At 40.1% G+C, this 22,063-nt stretch overlaps 1 protein-coding gene across 1 annotated transcript in view; it reads left to right on the top strand.

Moving 5' to 3' along the window:
- LOC145456372 (uncharacterized) overlaps positions 1-19,181 on the top strand; it is a 34,438-nt gene extending 15,257 nt beyond the window's left edge. The window contains exons 4-8 of the mRNA XM_080334445.1: positions 1,348-1,436; positions 3,979-4,176; positions 6,299-6,433; positions 12,811-12,909; positions 14,572-19,181. Coding sequence (XP_080190571.1) covers positions 1,348-1,436; positions 3,979-4,176; positions 6,299-6,433; positions 12,811-12,909; positions 14,572-16,201 — 2,151 coding nt within the window. The 3' untranslated portion in view covers positions 16,202-19,181. The remainder of the gene's footprint in view (positions 1-1,347; positions 1,437-3,978; positions 4,177-6,298; positions 6,434-12,810; positions 12,910-14,571) is intronic.
- The last annotated feature ends 2,882 nt before the right edge of the window (positions 19,182-22,063 follow it).

The raw sequence follows: 22,063 nt of genomic DNA, 5'->3' as shown, positions 1-22,063 counted from the left end.
CATTCATGGTGTTTGTCAACTACTATGGTCATTTAAACCAGGCCAATTTTCTTCATTTTCATTCTGGAGCTGCCAACTTGCAGCACGGCCCACTTCTAGGCTTTTACAACACATCGCTTACGCGTATGACATGACAGGGAGGAGCCTATAGATCGACCTCCATCACTTAATAGGAATTCTGGTGTCGATCTCAGCAGTCGGACTCGAACCCGCAACCCATTGGTGTTGCACCTGTGGATATACCACTACGCTATCTCGCCACCCGAGAAACATGTAGTACAAAACTATGCATGTTGGTGGAATGACATATCTGTGAAGTCGCGATCGACCCACAGCATTGACGCAAAGTGCAATGATATAGGAATGGTCGAAATTACACCAAATTGTCTTTCATGGGATGAAGAACTTGCATTATGTTGTTGTTTGTGGTCGCATAAAAGGTACATATTTGAACTTTCCTCGTCTTCCATACTGTAATACGCCAATACTCGATTCGGAATCGAATCACCCAGGTATTATAACTCGATTTAGCCAAGCCCTAGACATAACCGCTCGGTCTTTGCTTCGAACAACCAATCACGGGACCTAAATCCTGCAAATAGCGAGCGACATGGCTCGTGACATGATCGGAGATCATCCCAGATTAAGACGCGTCTTATTAGCCGACATAATCGCGCGCAGAGGAGAAATTATACATCAAGATAAACAAACGGCAATGAAAGACACGAAAACGAATGTAGTTACACGCGCGAGGAGAGGATCATATTTACGGCTATCTGACTTTTAAGATGTTTCAGCGAAAATCGCACCATAAACACCGGCTCTTATCGTGATTTCCACCGCATTATCATCAGATCGAAATCAAATTATTTTTCGTGGTAATTTTGCCTCGCGGGTACAATCATAGTGCAATACGAATATTTCTTGCCATCGAATTTCCTTTCAACAAAGGACTTCTTATGACAATTATTTCGGATGTCGACTCATGACTGACGAACACATTATGGAATACGAAAGTCTTATATTTTCAAGTAGAGCTGGGCACAATGATTCGAGTACTCCAATCTGAATCGAGTATTTTTTCTAATGATTCGAGTCTGATTGCTAGAAATGATTTTCTCGAGTACTGAAATTGTACTCTCCTCGCCATTAAGAGTTATTTTATCAACGAAAATCATAGTTCTTGTATTGAGGAAGGCTGTAAACCGCGACTGGTCGATATCGCAGCATACGAAACTTGCAGTACAAAACTATAGGAACGTTATTGGAAATGGTATATCTACCAGCGGCCTGGCATTGTATTCAACGTGCAAAGCCTATCATAATGAGTCTGATTATGTTTTGCAGGGTTGCCTTCCCGAATGTGACGTGAGGAAGTATATCGTTCAGCTCGTGTCGGCTGTCGCCCATTTACACGAACGCGGCATCGTTCACAGGTAATTTTTGCCGTTTTTCTAGTTTGCGCGAGGGTTTTCATACGTCCACAGTTATCCGAACATGCCGGGAATGCAGTGCTGAAACCCGTGTCCAGGATTTCTGCATGAAAGTAGGGCTGGATCGAGTATCATAGTCGAGTCAGAATTTACAGAAGTACGAATGACGTGGACAGTTCAAATATGTACCTTTTATGCGACTACAAAAAATAACGCCAGTTTTACACCGCATAAAGGTGGTTTGAAGTTTTCTCGAACATACCTATTTTATTGCACTTTGTGACAACGATGTGATTTGATCAAGGTTTCATAGATATGTCATTTCCAGTAACGCGTGTATAGCTTTTCAGTAGCCTACATGCTTCGCATGCTGAGATACGGCCTATTGAGGTTCAGGAAAAAGCATCGAAAGTAGAATATTATGACTCTATTTGGAAAGGAGCCTATAGCATTTCAGCACTAGAAAAAATCATATCTCGCTACTCCACTCGAATCATTGGGCCCAGACTTGAAATCTAAGTGATTCGATCACGAATCGAAGTTGCGATTCCGAATCGAGTGTTAAACTTCGATGCGAGTATTCGAGTAAAAATAACACAAAACCGCCCATTATTTTACCACCTGTTGTGGCGTAATAACAGTAAAAGGGACCTGGGAATCGAAAAAAGATGTGCAATTTGCGTCCGAATAGAAAATTCTGTCAGGAACATGCCATCGAATATATAGTTTGGTACTTTGTAACCATGACCAATTGACCATTTTATAGCGCTTTGTAACAATGTCTCATGTCGATCATTATTTCAATGATGTTTCAACAAACATGTGTGCCTTTGTCCGACATGTTTTGGATGTCGAATTACGAACGACAAAGGTTTCGAGGCTCACACTGAGGGACAGACATCTGTTAGTTTGAAGGCGTAGACTAAATGTTTGTTACCAGAAAACACCGACTCTTACAGTCTCACATCATTACTATTGATACTCGGCGCGTTGTGCAGCGCCCTACATGAATGCCAGGATTCTCAAATATGAATTCGAATTATATCAAACTACGGGATTTTCAATAGGATGCCACTTTTTGCTGCAATCTTCCCAGCCCGTAATGACCGTCGTTCATCACCACGATTTAGCGTGAACGAGCAATTTATAATCTAGTGACGTGGACGCCCCTTGTAAAGGTGTGTTGTTATTGCTGTGGAATAGTATGCGATACATGGCTGAAATAAATCCGTTATGCCGTGACTCGGTTGAATGTAGCATTCAATATTAAGCTATAGGACACTCATTGTAACAGTGTAGTATTTGAACACGGCTAAAATTTATATGTCATCCATTTATATGATCCCTCTATATAGAGAAGGGGTTCCATTCTTTTTTACACTGTGGTCCACTTTGAAAATTTTGAAAAATCAATGGCACCCCTACTTTTCAACATTTTGAAGAAATGAAGAAATTTATGCAGTAGCCGGTAGTTAGAACGATAGAAATACAACATACATTAAACATGATAGTACCTGAATTATGTAATTATATAACTAATTATAGTTATTACATAATCAGTTAATGTGATAGATGAGTTTACTTTTGCTCTGACCATGTCTTAATTGCTGGTTTTGTGATAGAAAGAGGCAGCCGGATGTCATATTGAATATCCGAGACAAAGCGCCGCTTTGTCTTCACGAATAACATTGTTGAAAAGTCAATTCACAACGATATTTTGATTGGACAGGCAACAGCAATGACATGACATTTTGTTGTGCTATTGCTGTATTAGTATTTTTATTAAATTTGAATTTACCTCATTTGTTATAGTGGAATAGACTTAGAGGTGATTATTTTATCCCAAATTGTCCTGCCTGGAAATGGCTCCTGGACCCGAGGTTGTGAATTCCTGCTCTAAGGTACGGTCAGCATAATAATAAGGCTAATAAACTTAAAAATTGCGGAATGCCAAACGTTTTACGTGACGATCCTTTCAAGAAATTCAAAGGCATCCAACGAAGTCTGTAAAGCGAATGCTTGGCACACAGCAATATATAATATGTGACTTTAGTATTAGCCCACAATCTTAGCGGAAATGTGTGTAGGCCTATTCACACCCAAAAAGTGGTACTCGAACACAGAACCTACCTCAGAATTCAGAAACCCCATTCTCAGGGTGCCAATCGAATATTTATCTGGACGTGTTAGCAAATTAACAGTATTATCTTGTTTGTGAGTATCACTTTAATTATTGCACGCAGTTTGAGAGTGAAGCATAGCTATAAATCTTATGTTCCTTCGTTTGCCTACTCCATTTGTGCTTATTCGAATTTGTCAACCAACACTTCTACCAACCTGCTACGTTTGATATATACCGCGTTATAATTACGAAGTCACGAAAGAGATCACGAAAATTGGTTGACGAAAATCGGTTGACCTTATTCTTGTAACCACGTCACGATGACAACTTCCCTGCGTATGTAGATCACGCGACTTGTGTTTAATTGTGACTTTTGCTTTGCGTATATGTACCTTCTAAACCTGAACGCTTGCTTTCCATAAGGGATCTCAAAGTGGAGAATCTGCTGTTGGACGACCGCGGAGATTTGAAGGTGATCGATTTCGGTCTTAGCAACGTCTATTCGTCAGATAGTGGCGATCAGTATTCCGTTTTGAAAACTCAATGTGGAAGCCCCGCGTACGCCGCTCCAGAGTTACTTGCCAAAAAAGCGTACGGACCGAAAGTGGACGTCTGGTCGATGTAAGTTGCGGATGTGTAGTTTTTCACTCGGGGACAGACTTGTACAAACTACTGGATCTTCGAAATGCGCAACTAGATCTAGAACTAGAACTAATATACATACTCGAAAACAGTAGTAAGTCCCTAGCTCAAGTCTGCTTTTGGGACATTCGTCAAAGTATGATGTTCAGAGGATAATACATTGACATTGAAATAAATTCAAGAATTTTGCGCTGACTCTAGTCAGTAACTAGTAGAGAGTTGGAAACAATATATCAACACGTATACACGTTCTGTCGTTCTTTACAATTCTCTACTAGTTGCTGAGCTTTACCCCTGACGAATGTCCGTCGAAAGTATTCGGGTTTATTTCAATATCAATATATTTTCCTCTGATATCATGCTTTGACGAACTGCCTCCCAAGCAGACTTGTAACTCCCAATCTAGTAAGTTAACGATCAACTAACTACTGTTTTTGAGTAGTTAAATCAGAGTTTGGTCAATTACATTAATTCAGTTCAATTATAATTACAATTACAATTACACCCTTGCATGTTTCAATTACAATACAATTACAATTACTCAATGCTAAAAATATCAAATTACAATTACAATTGCTGCTAAACATGTTATTAATTACAATTACAATTACTGTTAAACAAGTAATTGATTCGGTAGAGAGGTGTTCTTTGTCAACCGTAGCGACGTAATTATCAACAATCTCAAGCTATTCATGGTTCATTCATGATACGTAGAATACCCTTTAATTAAAAAAAAACTCGAACGTATTCGAACTATTCCTAATCATGAATACTGAAAACTACAAACACAAAAAAATGTTTCAGCGACTGTTAGCAACCAAAAGTTTGAGCGACTAACAGCGAATAGGCTACAGGACAGTCAATGAAATGTAGTCAAACGATTAGGCTACTCAGAGCTGAGTGAGGATAATGAAATGTAATTGGTAAGGCGTCAGCGATAAGGATGATACCGATAAGATGTGTAACATTAAAATAAATGCAAAAGGAAAGAACCTCCTGATAACTACGAATTACAACATTTTGGTTCGCATTTACATTTTCACTTGCTCGGAAACTGTTAGATTGCATTTGATGAACATTAGGGTGCGAAAATTTCTGGCTCAGTAAATTTGGCCAAGATTGGAGGTAAAATTGGGATAACATCTCAACGAATGCGTGATCAAGTTTGATGAAGCCCTGGTCGGAAACTTGAATTTCTTTTTGCAATTGTTGCAGCAAGACTCGGTACTGGTCAGGGATATAAAAGTAAAAGTCTGACCGTGGTGTAGAAAATGGTTCAGCACAGGTTTCAGAAGAATTTATTTGCTGTGCATCCATTTTTGAAATAATAAAATTTAGTTTAGCCCACTGGTTCTCTAACTTTTTCAGACACGCCCCCTTTATGACAGTGAAATATTTCGTGCCCCCTTATCGTCATATCACACAATGAAACCAGAATGGTAGCAATCCTTACAGATAGTATGATGGTATGGACGGTTTGACTGTTAATGAGAGAATTTTCCAATATGAAATTCAGACTATAAACAGAGCAATAACTATGAAATCGAGGTGAATCGCGCCAAGCGCGGATAAAATTTCAGTTAACCGGAGCTTCGCGCCCCCCTTCAGATGCTTTCACGCCGCCCAAGGGGGGCACGCCCCCCAGTTTGAGAACCACTGGTTTAGCCTATATTGTAATTCACAAAGTTTTCTGTTGCTACTGAAGTATGGGAAACACTTTAGCATGGCTGAATTATTTAGTTGTAACGCGGCACGCATAGAACACCGATGTAAATAGGCTAAATATTTCAGGTGGCGACTGTGTACTAAGGCCTTAAAGCCTTGTGGCCCCTCGTCGTCTTCCTGGTCCGTACCGGATTTTCACTGGTGTGACGAATAAATGAATGATTGATTATTTTATGTTCTGATTGTCAGGTTTCCATAACAATGTAATTGAAATTGTAATTGAGCAAAATTTTTATCAAATTACAATTACAATTGCACAAAATAGAAATGCTTCAATTACAATTACAATTACATGAAAAATGTAAATAATTACATTCAGCTCAATTACAAATTACAATTGATCCAACTCTGGTTACAATAGCTTCATTATATTCAGAGGAATTATCACGTACGCCTTGCTCGTCGGAAAATTGCCCTTCACAACGGAACCATTTCGAATACCAAAGTTGTGCCGTAAGATGATGGCTGGCGATATGAATCCGATTCCGACTCATCTCACATCCAGCTGCAAGTGAGTCTAAAATGATGTAGTTGGTATACATTATAGCCACTATGTTGGCGATATAAAGGCTGTGTGTGGATATGGCGAGTGATTGCGCTGGACACATGAGTCAGTGGCAATAATTCGAGAAAAAAATTACAGTAGTTGTTGGAAGTAGTCATCGTTGGTACCAACGTTCCCTCTAAGCTGCGCACGTGCGCAAATGCGCAGTGCTGAAACGGTCTCTGCGCACAGAAAATCTAGGCTACGCACAAAAAATCCCAATTGATGACTCTTTGTTATTCGTTTCGCACTGTTGTCCAAGGGACCGCGCAGGCGCGCAGACTTGTGAAAATTAGAGGGAACATTGCCAGGAGCAAATACTGCTATCGCTGAAGTCTGAAACCGAGGTAAAGTGCTGCCTGCAAAGGTAGATATTGCGCTCCGTGAGAATTTGCAATCAAGTGCGCCTCACGAAGAGATTTTTCTTTTAGCATGGTCCCGTGCGCGTGAGCGATACTGATATCATTTCAATAGCGCAATCTTTTCTTGGAATGGCGAAATAACATGGTTTGACAAAGTTATGAATAACAATGGGCTAGCTCGAAGTTAATATGCGAGAAACTAACGAATAGTCTTTTCCGCGTGGCGTGAGCATTGCTTAAGATTTACTGTGCAATTACATGCCGTGAATTTTCGAAGTCATCACTTCCAATCAAGCGAATCGGATCACGTAAGGTGAGATATGATAATATGCAGAATATGCAAGTACAAGCACCAATATTGTTTGAAAATCTATCTCTTTGCAAACGTTGATCGGGAAATGCTACAACTGTGCACTGAAGGGCGTTAAATTACATCAGCTTCTCAGCAGCACAAATTTTGTTTTTTTTTTCGATTCGTTTGAACGGGAATCTTCCGCCAATCGCTGATATTGTTCTTGCTTCAGTCAGACTTGAATAAACGTATCATTATATCCAGAGGTGGTCAAAGTAGTCAAGAAAGCTACTCAAGTAGAAGTAGAAGTAGCGACGAAGAAATCTACTCAAGTACAAGTAGAAGTACTTATTTCATAAGCAACCTGAAACTACTTGAAGTAGAAGTAGAATTTTCTGACTTTAAAAGTTCTCAAGTAAGTAAGTAGTTGTGAAAACGATCCTGCTTGAATGGATTATAAAAAGGTGCAAATTGAGCTATGTGATAGGTGACGAGCTTGATTCATATTGATGCATAGCAGTAGGTATCCAATTTTCGATAGCATAAGCATTCGCCCACCTCGTGGGATGAAAAGGATAGTATTGATAAGCAAATGCGATGAAAATCCTCTGTTTTATCGAACAGCACGTTTTGGAAAATAGCATGGTATGGCGCCATCCCCATATTATAAGGCCCGTAGTTTAGTCAGTCAGTCAGTCAGTCAGGTTTATTAATATTTTCATCGTTTCAAAACATCACAAGACTACGATACAATGAAAAGATAGGAGGGTGTCGAAACAACTTGGAGTAGCCATTAAGATCAGACACCCACCTTAGCCTAGGCGAAGTAAATAAGAGGCATGCACACTGAATGAAAAGTAATGCAGAGAAATATAAGACGCAAGCGACAAAATGGGGTGGCATGTGGCGGAGGGCGAGGTCGATGTTAGGTCGTGGTCCGGTAATCCTGAAGACTGGCTAGTGTTGATTTAGAAGAAATTGCTTGTATTTCGACTTGAATGCGGACATGCTCGACGACTGACGGATAGCCGGCGAGATGCTGTTCCACAATTGGGGTCCGGCATACTTGATAGAGCAATGCGTTTTCTTGTATTCAGTCCTGATCATATGGTAGTTGTTCTTCGTTGACGCGCGTGTGCTGTACTTGTGCGCTTTTGTCTCCGAGGTGAAGTAGTCCTTGAAATTTGAGGGACATTGACCGCAATGGAACTGATACATAAACTTGACAATTTCTAGCTTCCTCATATCTTCTAAGTTTAGAACACCAAATCTTTTTAGAAGCGATTTATCAGTTGCACATCCAGGCCCCCGTGGGGCTTTGGCAATGATACGGATGATCCGATGTTGAAGTTTTTGCAGTGGGTCAATTGTATTCTTGCAGGCAGCACCCCAACAAAGAATTCCGTATTGTAACTTTGATAGGAATAGAGAGTTGAAGAGTATCAAAAGCACGCTGACTGGCAGAATGTAGCTAAGGCGGCGAAATAGACCACATACCTTCGATAGTCGTGGTTTGAGTGATTGTATGTGACTCTTCCAGGACATGTCCGAATCCAGTAAAACACCAAGGTATTTGGCGTTTTTAGTGTTGGAAATTGGTTGGCCAGCGATGTCAACGGTTAGGTTATCGCAGGAGTTCACGACCAATAATTGGGATTTCGCAGCATTAACCCGAATGCTATTATGGGACGTCCACTCATGCACTTTGGGCATTTGATCACTGGTGACGGCATTCAAGCTTGCGGTAGTAGGTGCGTGAGATAGGAGGTGAGTATCGTCAGCGAAGAGTGTGGTATTCAATGATGAGGTTTCAAAGATATCATTGACATATAAAGTAAAAAGGACAGGTCCAAGAACAGAGCCTTGCGGAACACCACAGGTAACAAGGTGGGGGGAGGACAAAGTGTTGGATATCGAAACCATTTGATATCTCCCAGTAAGGTAGCTTTTCATGAGCTCTAGTTGTGGACCCCGGAACCCGTAGCGCGCCAATTTTGAGAGAAGAATACTGTGATCGACGCAGTCAAATGCTTTTTTTAAATCAAGAAAAATGCTACATCCCACACGTTTCTCCAAGATGTCCTAGTACTGTTCAGCCACTGTTAGCAGGGCATGCGAGGTTTGATGTTTTCTGCGGAAGCCGAATTGTTGTGGAGAAATGATAGACATCTTGGCGAGGAACGAAGACAGGCGGGAGAGGAGCAATTTTTCGAAAACAATTCCAATACACGGTAGGACAGATATAGGTCGGTAGTTGGTGACATTAGTTCTATCTCCGGCTTTGTAAACCGGGACAACTCTGGCTGTTTTCAGATAATTCGGGTAGACACCATTTTCTATCATGAAATTGAAAAAATGGGCGATGAGATGACCGATGTGTAGGCTAATCAGTTTTAAAAACCAGGCTGGAATTAGATCATATCCAACTGCCTTGTTAGATTTAAGTTCATGTATGGCAAGTACCACTTCCGTGGAAGTTGCTGGCTCGAGCATGATGGATTGGGATACTGATTTAACCTCAGGCCTGGCCGACGCAGGTTTAGAAATAGATGAGGCGATATTAGGCCCTACATTGCAAAAATATTCATTGAAGTAATTTAGTCGAAGAGTTTAGTCGAAGAGCAATACGGAGAAGTTGTATAGGATACGGTGTAAACACTTTGAGTGATTACTAAACGTTAATAAAAAATATGGTGGACCGTAAGAATGCCATATTGCGTAGCTTTATTTCCAGAAATACAAGGCATTACTGCACTTGCTTTTATACTTCAACATGTATGTTATCCAGACAAAAGAACTGATATTAATTATAACTCAAAGTACATGATACTGGGAATAGAAAGTGAAATAATAATACTACTTCTAAAAGCAGCATATGTATTTCATGTTTTTAGTCTAGAAAGTTTCAAAAGTGGTATGCTAAAACAGCTCTAAAACTAAAAAAGTCAATAGTCCACTCTTCCAGATTAGGACACGCCATGGACAATGGACATGCTAAATTACGATATGACAAGAAAATGCTACATTGCGAAACATCAGTTTCAAACGTTATGATGAGCCATATATACTGTGATGAATTATTTCATATGGGCGAAGGGCGACAATGTGGCGTGAACGGAACCACGCCAACCCTCCACCTAAATTATATTCACCGATACTTTCGTGAAATCATACTGGTCACTCCGCATCCACTGCGCGCGAAGCGCGACGTAAATTCTGGGCTCTACTAAACTTTTATGAAAATTAAATGTTAATACTCCGTGAAAACAGCTCCGAAATTCCTCAGGCTATCTTCCTGATTGCAAGGTTGAACTACTTCTATTTGACAAACTGAAAATAGCGACAAGTAAGTAAGTAGATCACAAAATATTAAGAAGTAGAAGTAGCGAAAATCAGATCTACTTGAGTAAGTACCAGAAGTAGAGGAAAACTACTTGAGTACTTCAAAAAAGTAGAAGTACTTCGTTACTGACCACCTCTGATTATATCTGACTCTATGTCTTGATAGTAATGACCGCATGTTGCCGGTATTAAGACGTCACATCAATGTTTTAACGCGGTAGGCCTACATCGATCGCTTTATTGATTTGAAGCGCGTTCTCGTGCGTGTATGTCTACTAGTAATCTATAATAGCCTAGGTCACCATTTACACGGATTTATTGTTACGTCATAGATGATCGCACAAAATTCCGATTCGCCGTCTATAGTACTTGTGGTTACAGGCGTCCATTTGTGTCCCTACAAGTGTTTTGGCTATAGCTGCTTGCTTGCCTGTGTGGCCGACGTTGAGTGAATATTTGCTAATTCTGCACTGTTCATACTGACCGCTTTTAAAAATGGGAAAACGAATGGGTAGTTTCTCATCTCCTCACCAAGCCAAATTAGCAAAAAAAGTGCGATTCGTTTAACATGGCTGTTGTCGGCCCTGTCGGGGCATGTGAAAACGGAAGAAAAAACTGTGAAATTAGGTGAGAGTTTTTCTTTTTCGAGCGATAAAGGTGCGCTCTGCAAAATATGAAGAGAAGCAATTATGAAAAAGAATAGCATTCATTTTCTTCAGAAAGCCACCGCACTCGAACAGTAGCCAAAACACCCTCAACATATGCACCACAGAACACGTGCGATATCCATGATGTCGAGGATTATCGCAATGGTGGGTGAATGCTTCTTAGCCCTTTGCGGCACCACATAGTCGCACGTGTGCTATGGTGCATATCCCGAAAATATTTGAGTAGAAGCCCAAACGCGACGGCTTTCTGAAAAAAAAAATGACCTCAATGGCTTAACTTCAAGTCGAGACTCGAGACCACATCATGTTTAGAGGGTAGTTCCCCATCTTCACTCATAATGTGATTATCTGGTGTAATGCAACAAAACTAAATGTAAATGCTGTATTTTGATTCTATCAATGAATCATGTGACTCGAATGGATACACGCACGCCTGGTGTTACGCACAGGACCGTAACTGCCGCAACCCAAACCCCCCAATGGGGCGGCCCGAGCTCGAAGGGGAACCAAAATTATTTCGTGAATAAACATAAATCATGGAGTAATTTTTTGGAAATTTATACAACTTTTTCAAATAATAAATAACAATTTGAAATCGTGTACGTCTTAGTTTAGTACGTTTGGGCGATTTCAATATATTTTGACACAGCAGATAGGAGGACACGAAATAGCATCATGTACCGAAGTCATTACCCGCGGGTACGCCCGAAGATATTTGATTATTATTTAGGGGTCCTACCTTATCCAACACACCTTACTCGATCAGCTATACCGGTAAATCTGGTTACGTGAGCAGAGAGAGGATAAAAATTGTTAGCAATATATATGCAATTCCAGATCATATTGACCGATTCCATCATGAATTATATAATTTTTTCGCGCTTGGCGCGTCCAGACTATACACCCACTTAACGGACACCCAATATAGATGATAGGTGGCGGCAAATAGCGTAAGGCTCGACGGGGTCTGGGGGGCCATATGGGGGGCCCTGGATGCGCACTGTTGTCTATGGGCCTGCGCAGTGAGTTGGCGTGTTTGCGCAGACTCATCAAAAATTTGAGGGAGCATTGGTTGGTACTGAAGTTAAAATAGAAGTATAACGCTGTAAATATCATTCAAGCACAAGGAGAAGTAACAATTTGCAAGACATGTCAAAACTATACTTGTAGTGTAAGTACAAGAATGAAGGTCTTAAAAGTCCCCAGGTAGTCCAAGTAGTTTTCAAAGGTAGATTTGGTTGATTGATTGGATACTATATGAAAATATTGGGAGGTGACCGCTCTAGAAATTGCAAGATGATCCAAATGATTAATGAGACTACAAGTAGTTGGAACATTTGGAAATAATTCATTAACCGCGGAACACGGGCTGATTTTCCGGTAGTTGCTATGACAACTTCACTCATAAAAGTGATTACTAAGCATAAATAGTATGCCATTGAGCCTACAAAAAAAACTGTCAAGGAGAAATGAAAGTAGTATTAAAACATAATCACTTAAGTTAGTCGTGGAAGTGTATAGGCAGAAGATACTGATCACCCATCACTAACAAGAATATGTACTGTACACTAGGTAGGCCTACAATGCATCAAAAACTTTTCCAGCCAAAGATTGTAACTGTTCAACAATAGAACAAAAAATCGCCTGTATATAATGACATACACTTCCATTGTTTTTCAGAAATTTCATAAAGCGCCTCTTGATAGCGGAGCCTCAAGGACGGCCTAATATAAAGCAAGTTTTGCGTATGAAGTGGATTGAGAATACGACCAAATCAAGGTACTGTACTTTAGTGTCGATATGAAGCATCCAAACGTGAAAGATGTATCGTTAAATAATGAATATCGCCTGGTTCAATTCCGATGTCGACATTGCGATGACTTGATTTTGTGTAAGTTGTGCAGAAATATTTGCTAAACGAAACTTACTTCAATATGCAAAATTATGATGTGCTGAGTATGAGGCCTGGCGATAGTGGATAAGCGATAATAAATTCCGACACGACTTTCAAAATCCCACCGCATTATTTACACTACTGTGAGTGAACCATCATTGTTGCAACCTGATGAAAATGTCCATATGCCCACCAATTTCAATGTTTATATGAAACATATCGACGACATTGATATAATAAATGCTTCGATATGAGCATGTGACTCAGTCAAATGTTTGAGCGCTTTGTAAATCGTTGGCGATATATCCATCTCCTTCTTCAAGATTTAGCCCATGATTTAACGTCTTTTTGTTACATTCTTCAGTGACTCTCGATTGCAACGAAGTACTTGTACATTTTCGGAGTAGACTACTCATGTAGGTTTGCCAACTTACACTCGAGTAGATATATTTGTGCCTTCAATTGTACTTAACAGTTTTCAGGCAAAACTATATACTTTTTTCACTTTGGATTTGAAAGGCTTTTGGTAAGGAAGTTCGGTGATAGGTTTGTGTCATTTATGAGCAGAAGGAAGTCATAATCATTTCTATGAGTAAACTTATCATAAGAACGGCGTGAAATAACCTCTGTATCATGGTAACTGAATACAGTTTTAAAAATTGCATATATTTGCGATCATTGGCCATGCCACATTAGTTGCTAAGATGGATTTTCATTTTCGAAAGCTGCAATGTATAAAGTACTTGTGAGATATATTTTCGTCACTTCGTACAGTCCCTGTATCACGGTAACTAAATATCTATTTAAAAAAGACAGTTATTTACAGTGTCTAAAATACAATTTGCAATTTCGAAAGTATTCACCACTGATTACCTGCTGAGAATGAAGCCCCTCGACCTCAAAATGGACTTTATGAAACTACTCAACTCACTGGAGTTCTTTTCAGACCTTTCATTTCCTACATTCGCCTGAAGCAGTTTGACCAGTCACGGTAATCGCTACTCCTATACTCTGCTCGGAGTAACATCCCAAACTATTTTGAATACCCCTGCAACTGTCATTCTCCCTTACCAGCTATTGCACTTCATATCATCATTATTATTAGTAAAATCGTGATCGTGGGTTTTATGCGTCAGTAAGAGTTAATATTGGGAATTCGATTCCATCTAACCATTATGTATTGTACCGCGGTTAGTCTTAGTGACATGGAGTTGTACATGTACATGTACATTGAATATACGGAGTTAGACTGCATGATACATATAGATTCCATCGATATAAAAGTACGTATATATAGAATACATACGCACGTAGTATGCATAGCGATTTGCTATACTATATGAGTCGTCCCGTCGATATTACAAATTCAACAACATTATCCAGTATCTTAGGGATAGTGCGAACATCTTTCAAGTCCAGATTTATCCGTTTAGCTGGTGCAGCAACAAGTTTCCGTCATCTGTCGTGTCGATATGTTACATAATGAAAATGATATGTTTTTTTTACAAATTACTATAGCTTCTGACTAGCAATATACTTTATTTCAGCATATTTAACAAGACGTCGTTTTGTAACGGCACCGTGGACGCGCATCTCATCCACGAAATGGTATCTAGGCACGGGTTCGATTCGGCTAAAGTTACGCATTGCGTCAAGAGAAACAGACCTGGCGAAGCCCTTGCCATGTACCATCTATTAGTGAAGAGAGCAATACGCCTGAAACAATCTCCTGAAAAATCGACGGTTGGTTCGACCGGAAGCGACTATAATTTGAACAAGGACAGAGATGATGACACGCCAGACGAGCCGTATAACGAAACAAACGCCAGTCCATCAAAACATACCACTGAAAACAGTAGATATGAAAAGTCATCTGATGTACATGACAGTAAGGACAGTGCATATACCGCCATTACCCCGGTTAAAAATCCAGAATTAAACGGGGATGTTGAACATGCTCCAAATGAGAATAAAGAAAACCGTGTACAGCATAACGAAAAATACTCAGTCACGGATTTATTCCAGACTCCCTCAAAGAAACAAGAAACTACCGTTCGAGACAGCACTTCTTCGGCTCGTGTTGTTCGTGAAAAAACTTTGGACTTACCTAAAGAGGACAATGAACGCATAACTGCTTATCACGACCAAGTCAATCATGAGCCGAAACTACCAAAACTGAACTCAGAGGCGAATCAAAATGTCCACCCCGAGAAAAATCAATTGCCCATCATCTTACGTGATAATGCCAATGTTAGGCCTAAATCTGTGACTAGAAAAATCAGCAGATCCCGAGATATCGCCACTCCCAACTACAAAGACTCTATTTCTGGAAAAAACGACGTCGAAATCCCTAAAATACAAGCCACACTTATTGACGCGAGAGTTTACGATGTCAGTCCTACTAACAGCAGGACTGACAGGGCTTCCAGCGTTAAGCTGCAGCAGTACGAAGCAAAGCGACACGAGTCAGTTACATCAAACAGCTCGTCCATTAAATTACAGGTCGAGCGACCACGTACTTCCGGAAATTTCTGGGACAAGCGGTCTGTTAATCTGGTAGATTCCTACCCGTCGAGAATGAATGTCAGTAAAAAGCTAACGCCGCGTATCCTGTCAATGTTTCACAAAAATAGGAAACAATCCGTCCCAAAAATGACGAAATACACGCCGAGAAGCAGCTACTGTGACAGAGACAGTTTTGACACCAAGGTTTTACCGTCGATCACGCAGGTCCCGACTGAATTTAAATACAAGTCTGCGAGGCAATGGGAAAAATCAAGATCTTTGCGAAGTACCGGTACTGTGAAAGATATCATCGAGAAGTTTGACGGTATGACAGAACATACCAATGACAGACATCAGCCAATTCAACTCCGACAAGAAAACTATGAATTGAGCATTGATCATAGACCTAACGCGCCTCCCTTGACAGCGTACAAGCCATCTCGCGAAAAGCAAGCGACTCGAATGTACTTTCAGAACACTCCAAATTCAAGACAATCGACCCGTTCCAAAATCGAAGATCAGTACTTTGCGGGCAAGAACGACTCTAGTTTCGTGTCGCACTTTAGCGACAGGAGTCGTAACACAGGCTCGTTTTTCAGGAATAACGGGTCCGCCAGCGCAGCCAGTCAGAGGACGCAGTCTAGAGGCGTTTGGTACAAGTCTTTGGTGTAGCGAATGATGCTGTACAGCGGTGGTTCTCAATCAAATATACTGCAGTTTGATATTTTAATAATTGCAAAATGCAAGGATTCGGACACATGCCCATTAATCAGAGAAATGAAAATCTCAAATCTTAATTTAATTTTGAAATCCGGGACGTATTTTTTTGCATCGTGTCGTAATATAGTGAATATAGGGTTGTTCAAAAATTAACTTTTTCCACCAATTTTACTGGCTATTCGACAAAATTGTTAGGTTCCCTAAAAAACGCGGCGCACCAAATTTGGCTCAATTCAAAGCTATAGAATCGAAGCTACTAGAGCAGTGGTTCTCAACCTTTTTGTCTTCGCGTACCCCTTTCGGAACGTCACGGACCCCGCAGACCCCCACGAAGTTGTACTTCAAATTTAGCTAAATCATCGTACAATTGTCGTCTCTGTTTTGTGCAAATGATTACTGTAGGCATAGTGATAAACAGTCACAAAATGAGTTTTCTTGAAAATAAGATCATACTATTCATGTAGAACTCGGGTTGACTTCTATTATTTCAAATCGAATTCTGCATCTGCATTACTTGAAATATATATGGTCGTGTCTTAAACATCCGCACCTTCGATTTGATATGAACGAGTGCCGAAATCCATTTGCACAAATATATGTTGTGGCGAATGTAATAATCGCACATAACGCTTCCGACGACGTATATGGGTATAATCGCAACAAGCCTGGTCTTTTCTATCTAGCATTCTAGCAGCTTATCTTGAAGTTATCACGGACAAATGGTTATGTATATCACAATAGAAAAATGACTTTTGTAAACATTTCGAAGTCGCGTGATTGACCTTACTCATCCAACTTTTTTTCACAATTACCAACAAAACATTTCTAAACAGAAAATTTTTTGTATCAGTAGGCTATTGGCAATTAAAGTAAGTCTGCACAGTGTAGGATATTTCATCTCAGATGGCTATTCTGTTAATGTGAGCTCTGTAGTTTTACTAGTAATGAGCCGAAACTGCCCCGTGATTTTCTGAATTTAAAACAAAATTAGGTTACCAATTATTTTTCGCGGACCCCCAGGGGTCCGCGGACCCCCGGTTGAGAACCGCTGTACTAGAGTTATGTCAACATAAAATTTTCTTTCAAATTTGACTATCAACCTCCTGAAATTGTTGAGTTTGTCTCAAAAATAGTACATAGCACGTTTGAAGCAAAGTTATTGGAGTTCAAAATTTTGGATTTGATATAGTAGGAGTTACGGCAAAGAATTTCCCACCGTAATTACTATTTTTTTAGATCACAAATTTTGGACCTACATCGTGCGTCAAAATGTTGTCAGTGTGGTGCCAAACTATTTAAAAGCAGTCTACCACTCGTTTAAGGTCAGTCATATGTGTTCGTCACATTTCCACATTCCAATTTTGCGACAGTTGGCAGCATCATAGAGGCTTTCCAAGCAGACCCAACAATCGAAATTGAGTCAGTGGTTTTAACAGAACTTCGCCTTACAGAAACGAGTGGTTTTAACAGAACTTCGCCTTGCAGAAACGAACGGGACCACGCATAACACGTGGAATATAAAAAAAAGCAGAAAATTTCTCTTTAAGTCGTTCATTTTGGTTATAGAAGTTTTTTAAAATTTTACCGGCCTGCAAGCTAAAAAGGTTGAGAACCACTGCTCTCGCTGCGACGATCACTAATAGATACTCTCGAACGAGCATAAAAATCATCAAAACTGCTACTGTAGTTTCGATAGCGTTGAAAAATGCACGTAACCTTTCTAATAATCTCTACATCTGCACTTTTAAGATGATATTGATACTTATATATTCGCCATTTAGCATATTTACGCGTGTTTTGTTTATACGGTTTCATATTATTTCACTGAATGCAATTTACAGGTATGTATAATGAATACGCTGTTAACAATACCTGGTTCACATCCATCAATGACACATCTGACATGTCAAAATTTTACCATCCCTTTATAGAACATATTTACCACGCAATTCGTCAGCCATCACATTTGCTTTGTGCTGAAAGCTAGCGTTTTTCTCAATGCACTCCCGCAATTTCAATGTGCAAGTTGCATTCTGCGGTTGATGCTACAGCCGCTGTCAAACTATACTGTCGTTGTTCGTTATTATTTGATTAACTTTGATGGAAAGCTACTGTACGCAAGGTCGGAATAGCCGCACTCCAAACCACCCATATGTGGGGGCAACATCGAATCGGGTCAAAAAATTGATTTCGCAACTTCAAATATGTGGGCCTAATTCCAGTTGCACAGCACATTAAAAATAAATTTATCTTTTTTCATTGTGCTTTATGGGAATGTTGTGTATATTGATCAATACTTTATAAAATGTTGCTTTTACCTAGATGATTTGGGTGCTGTTTCCCAACCGAGCTAAATTTCAAGTCTTCCAGTGAGAGGACAAAATATGGAAATAAAAATTCTCGTTGATAATAATATAACTCATACTGGCAAGGAGCATATAATTTCAGCACTCAAAAAATAGTTTCCCTTGCCTCGACTCGAATCATTGTGTACCTGTGCAGTGTACATACCTATTTGCAATCATTCATCACTGATCAGTGCATGTGTAAAGTATCGACAATTAACGTTGAATAGTTTCATACAATGTGCAGTCGCCTACGTTGCGTCGTATTGATACTCCTGGCCGCTACCCCAGTTTGGGAAACCCTGCTGCACACATCATTTTCAACGATATACGGTCCCGAACTCTTTATGTCATACACGCTGTATATGGTATGACACTGTGTCGATCATCGCATGAGCAAATTTTCACATGTGCTTAAGAGAGTCCGTCAGTGTTTCTTCTTACCACAACATTTCATTCAAATATTTCGCTTGCAGATTAACTTTATTTAGCATTACAAATGCTGCTTACAAAGAGTCTGCAAGCGCATATAAAATACGTGAACGAATTATCGTATATTTGTATTGACTAAGGAAAACCGCAAGTCATTTTGTATGCTTCATCTGGCGAAAATTGATGTTGAGGTCTCGTCCAACAGCAGTTTCATACAGTCATGTCAGGGATCTGTAGTTGCGCAACCGGGAAATAGCATTTCAACACAACATTTATCGTGATATCTGGACAGTAAATAGGCAATAGGGATACGGGCTATAATTCTTGACACAGATCAACAATGAGCATACCTTGTCGGACGAACTTTCAGCATTTCGTGGTTGGACACCGATATTTTTGTGACTGGCCACAAAAATTTCATGGCCGGCCATACACAATTTGATGGCCGGTTGGTATATGCCAGCGTGTCATGCCAGGTCAATTACGAGAATGCTATTACCAAAAGCGACACGACCGAGAATGCTATTACCGAGATCAACACGATAGCGAGAATAATTACCAAGAATGTACAATACCGAGAATACTATTACTGAGAATGTACAATATCAAGAATACTATTACCGAAAATGTACAATACCGAGAATGAAATTACCGAGAATGTACATTACCGAGAACGAACATTACCGAGTAGACACGGCCGAGAATGGACATTGCCGTTTTAAAACAATGAAATTCAGATCACTCGCGAGACGCGACGCATGGTTAGTGCTGCCAGGTAGGCCTATTGCTTCCGCGCGCCATAGTTTCGGAAATATGATGGTAGCCTAATTATTTTGCCCGAATATTTGAGCTGGACGATCAGTATATAAAATAAAATTAAAACACCGGTAAGACGTTACTCTTCCAATCGAACTGAATGTTCTCAAAATTTATCTCGATATAGCAGATTCCGCCTTGGATATATGATTAACCATGAAGTCGACTTTTGACTCGAGACGAGGCCGATGAGAACTCCTGCTTCAACGTAACTCGCGTAACTTTTTTTTAGTTTTCCGCAAAAATAGCGAATTCGGCTGTTTCCAGTTTGGTCAACTAAGTTTTCTGATTTGGTAAAAGTGTCTTCAATATGATAACCATTGGTGATATATCCTTGCTGTATTAGCTTCGCTCGCAGATCGCATCAGCCGAGTGTATGTATTCACTGCATTAATTATTCGTCTCATAATGCGGACTCAAATATTATATTCCTTGAACTCGCAGCGACGTGCTCCGTACTCGCCATAAAATAAAAAGGTCGGTTCTATCCGTCAAAATACAAATGTAGATACAATCGCATGTGGAAGATGCAATCAAGTGTTCTATCCGGCAAAATACAAATGTAGACACACTAGCATATAACAGATGCAATCAAGTTTTCTATCCACCAAACACACAGGTAAATGCACTCGCACATAGAAGATGCAATCAACTGTTCTATCCGGCAAAATACAAATGTAGGTATGGACACACTCGCATTTTGCAAATACAATCAAGTTCTATATCCGCCAAACACACAGTTGTAAATACACTCGCATATTGAAGATGCAATCAAGAGTTCTGTTCGGAAAAAATACAAATGTAGAGAGACTCACATATAAAAAGCAATCAAGTGTTCTATTCGGCAAAAGACAAATACAGATGCACTTGCATATATAAGATGCAATCAAGAGTTCTGTTCGGAAAAAATACAAATGTAGATAGGCTCGCATATAAAAAGCATTCAAGTGTTCTATTTGGCAAAGGACAAATACAGATACACTTGCATATCTAAGATGCAATCAAGTGTTCTATCTGCAAATTACAAATGTAGATAGCTCGATACACTGGCAAGAAGATGAAATCAAGTGTTCTATCCGGCGAAATACAAATGTAGATGGACTCGCATATAAGAAGCAATCGGGTGTTATATCTGGCCAAAATACAAAAATAGATAGAATCGCATGTAATAGGGTTAGGGCTGGGCAAAATCGAGTACCTGAGTGATTCGATTCTGAATCACGTAAAATGCTTCGAGGCGAGTCGAGTAATCGAGTATCACTCATTATGACGTCATAGCAGAATATTATTTGTTAAAGTTCAAATATGTACCTTTTAAGCGACCACAAAGAATATAATGCCTGTTATCCATCATATTAAGGATACTTTGTTATTTTTTTCGACCATACCGATTTCATTGCACTTGGTGACAATATTGTGGGATGATCATGAATTCGGAAATATGCTATTTCCATTAACGTTCGTAGCTTTGTACTTCATATTTCGTATGCTACGATACGGCCAATCAAGGTTTCAAGGCTTCAACAGTGAAATTAGAATAAACTCGTTGATCGTTGATAAACTCCTCGTTTATAAATCAACTTTCAGTGGTGAGGAGCGTATAATTTCAGTACTCGAAAAAATCGTCTTTTACTACTAGACTCAAATAATTGAAATTAATACTCGATTCAGATTCGAGTACTCGAATCATTGTGCCCAGCCCTAGTTACCATACGTCCTCGGAGGACGCCCTCTTGTCCTCTTTTTGAGAATATATATATAGCCAAATGCGACTGATATGCCGTAAATCAGTACCTAAGCGACGCTCCAGCGGGTATTTCGGGAGCTGGACGGAAAGTGGAACTTATTTTTTTAGTCAACCACCTGACAATATGGAGGAAAAAACTGTATTTTGGACGCTGAGGGGGAAGATGACCTTTTTTTTGGTCCTCTCCGGTTTTGCAAGTCTGAAAATTATGAAAAAGTGTCAGTAGTTAGTATGATCGGTCGTGACCTGGCAGGGGCTCTTATGGGCGGGGTCGCACGCGGCTGGGAAACCGGAGGTGGCACGTGGCTATTGCGTCTTATGGCGGGGGTGGCACGCGGCTATTGCGTCTTATGGCGGGGGTGGCACGCGGCTCTTATGTCTTATGGCGGGGGTGGCACGCGGCTCTTATGTCTTATGGCAGGGGTGGCATGCGGCTATTGTGTCTTGTGGTCCCGCGGTAACCCTTTTCAGTAT

This window comes from Botryllus schlosseri, chromosome 14, assembly GCF_051294905.1.
Source record: "Botryllus schlosseri isolate E-star chromosome 14, Bs_hap1, whole genome shotgun sequence".
Lineage (NCBI taxonomy): Eukaryota > Metazoa > Chordata > Ascidiacea > Stolidobranchia > Styelidae > Botryllus > Botryllus schlosseri.
The sequence above is the reverse complement of the archived record's forward strand: the minus strand, read 5'-3'. Positions and strand labels throughout refer to the sequence as shown.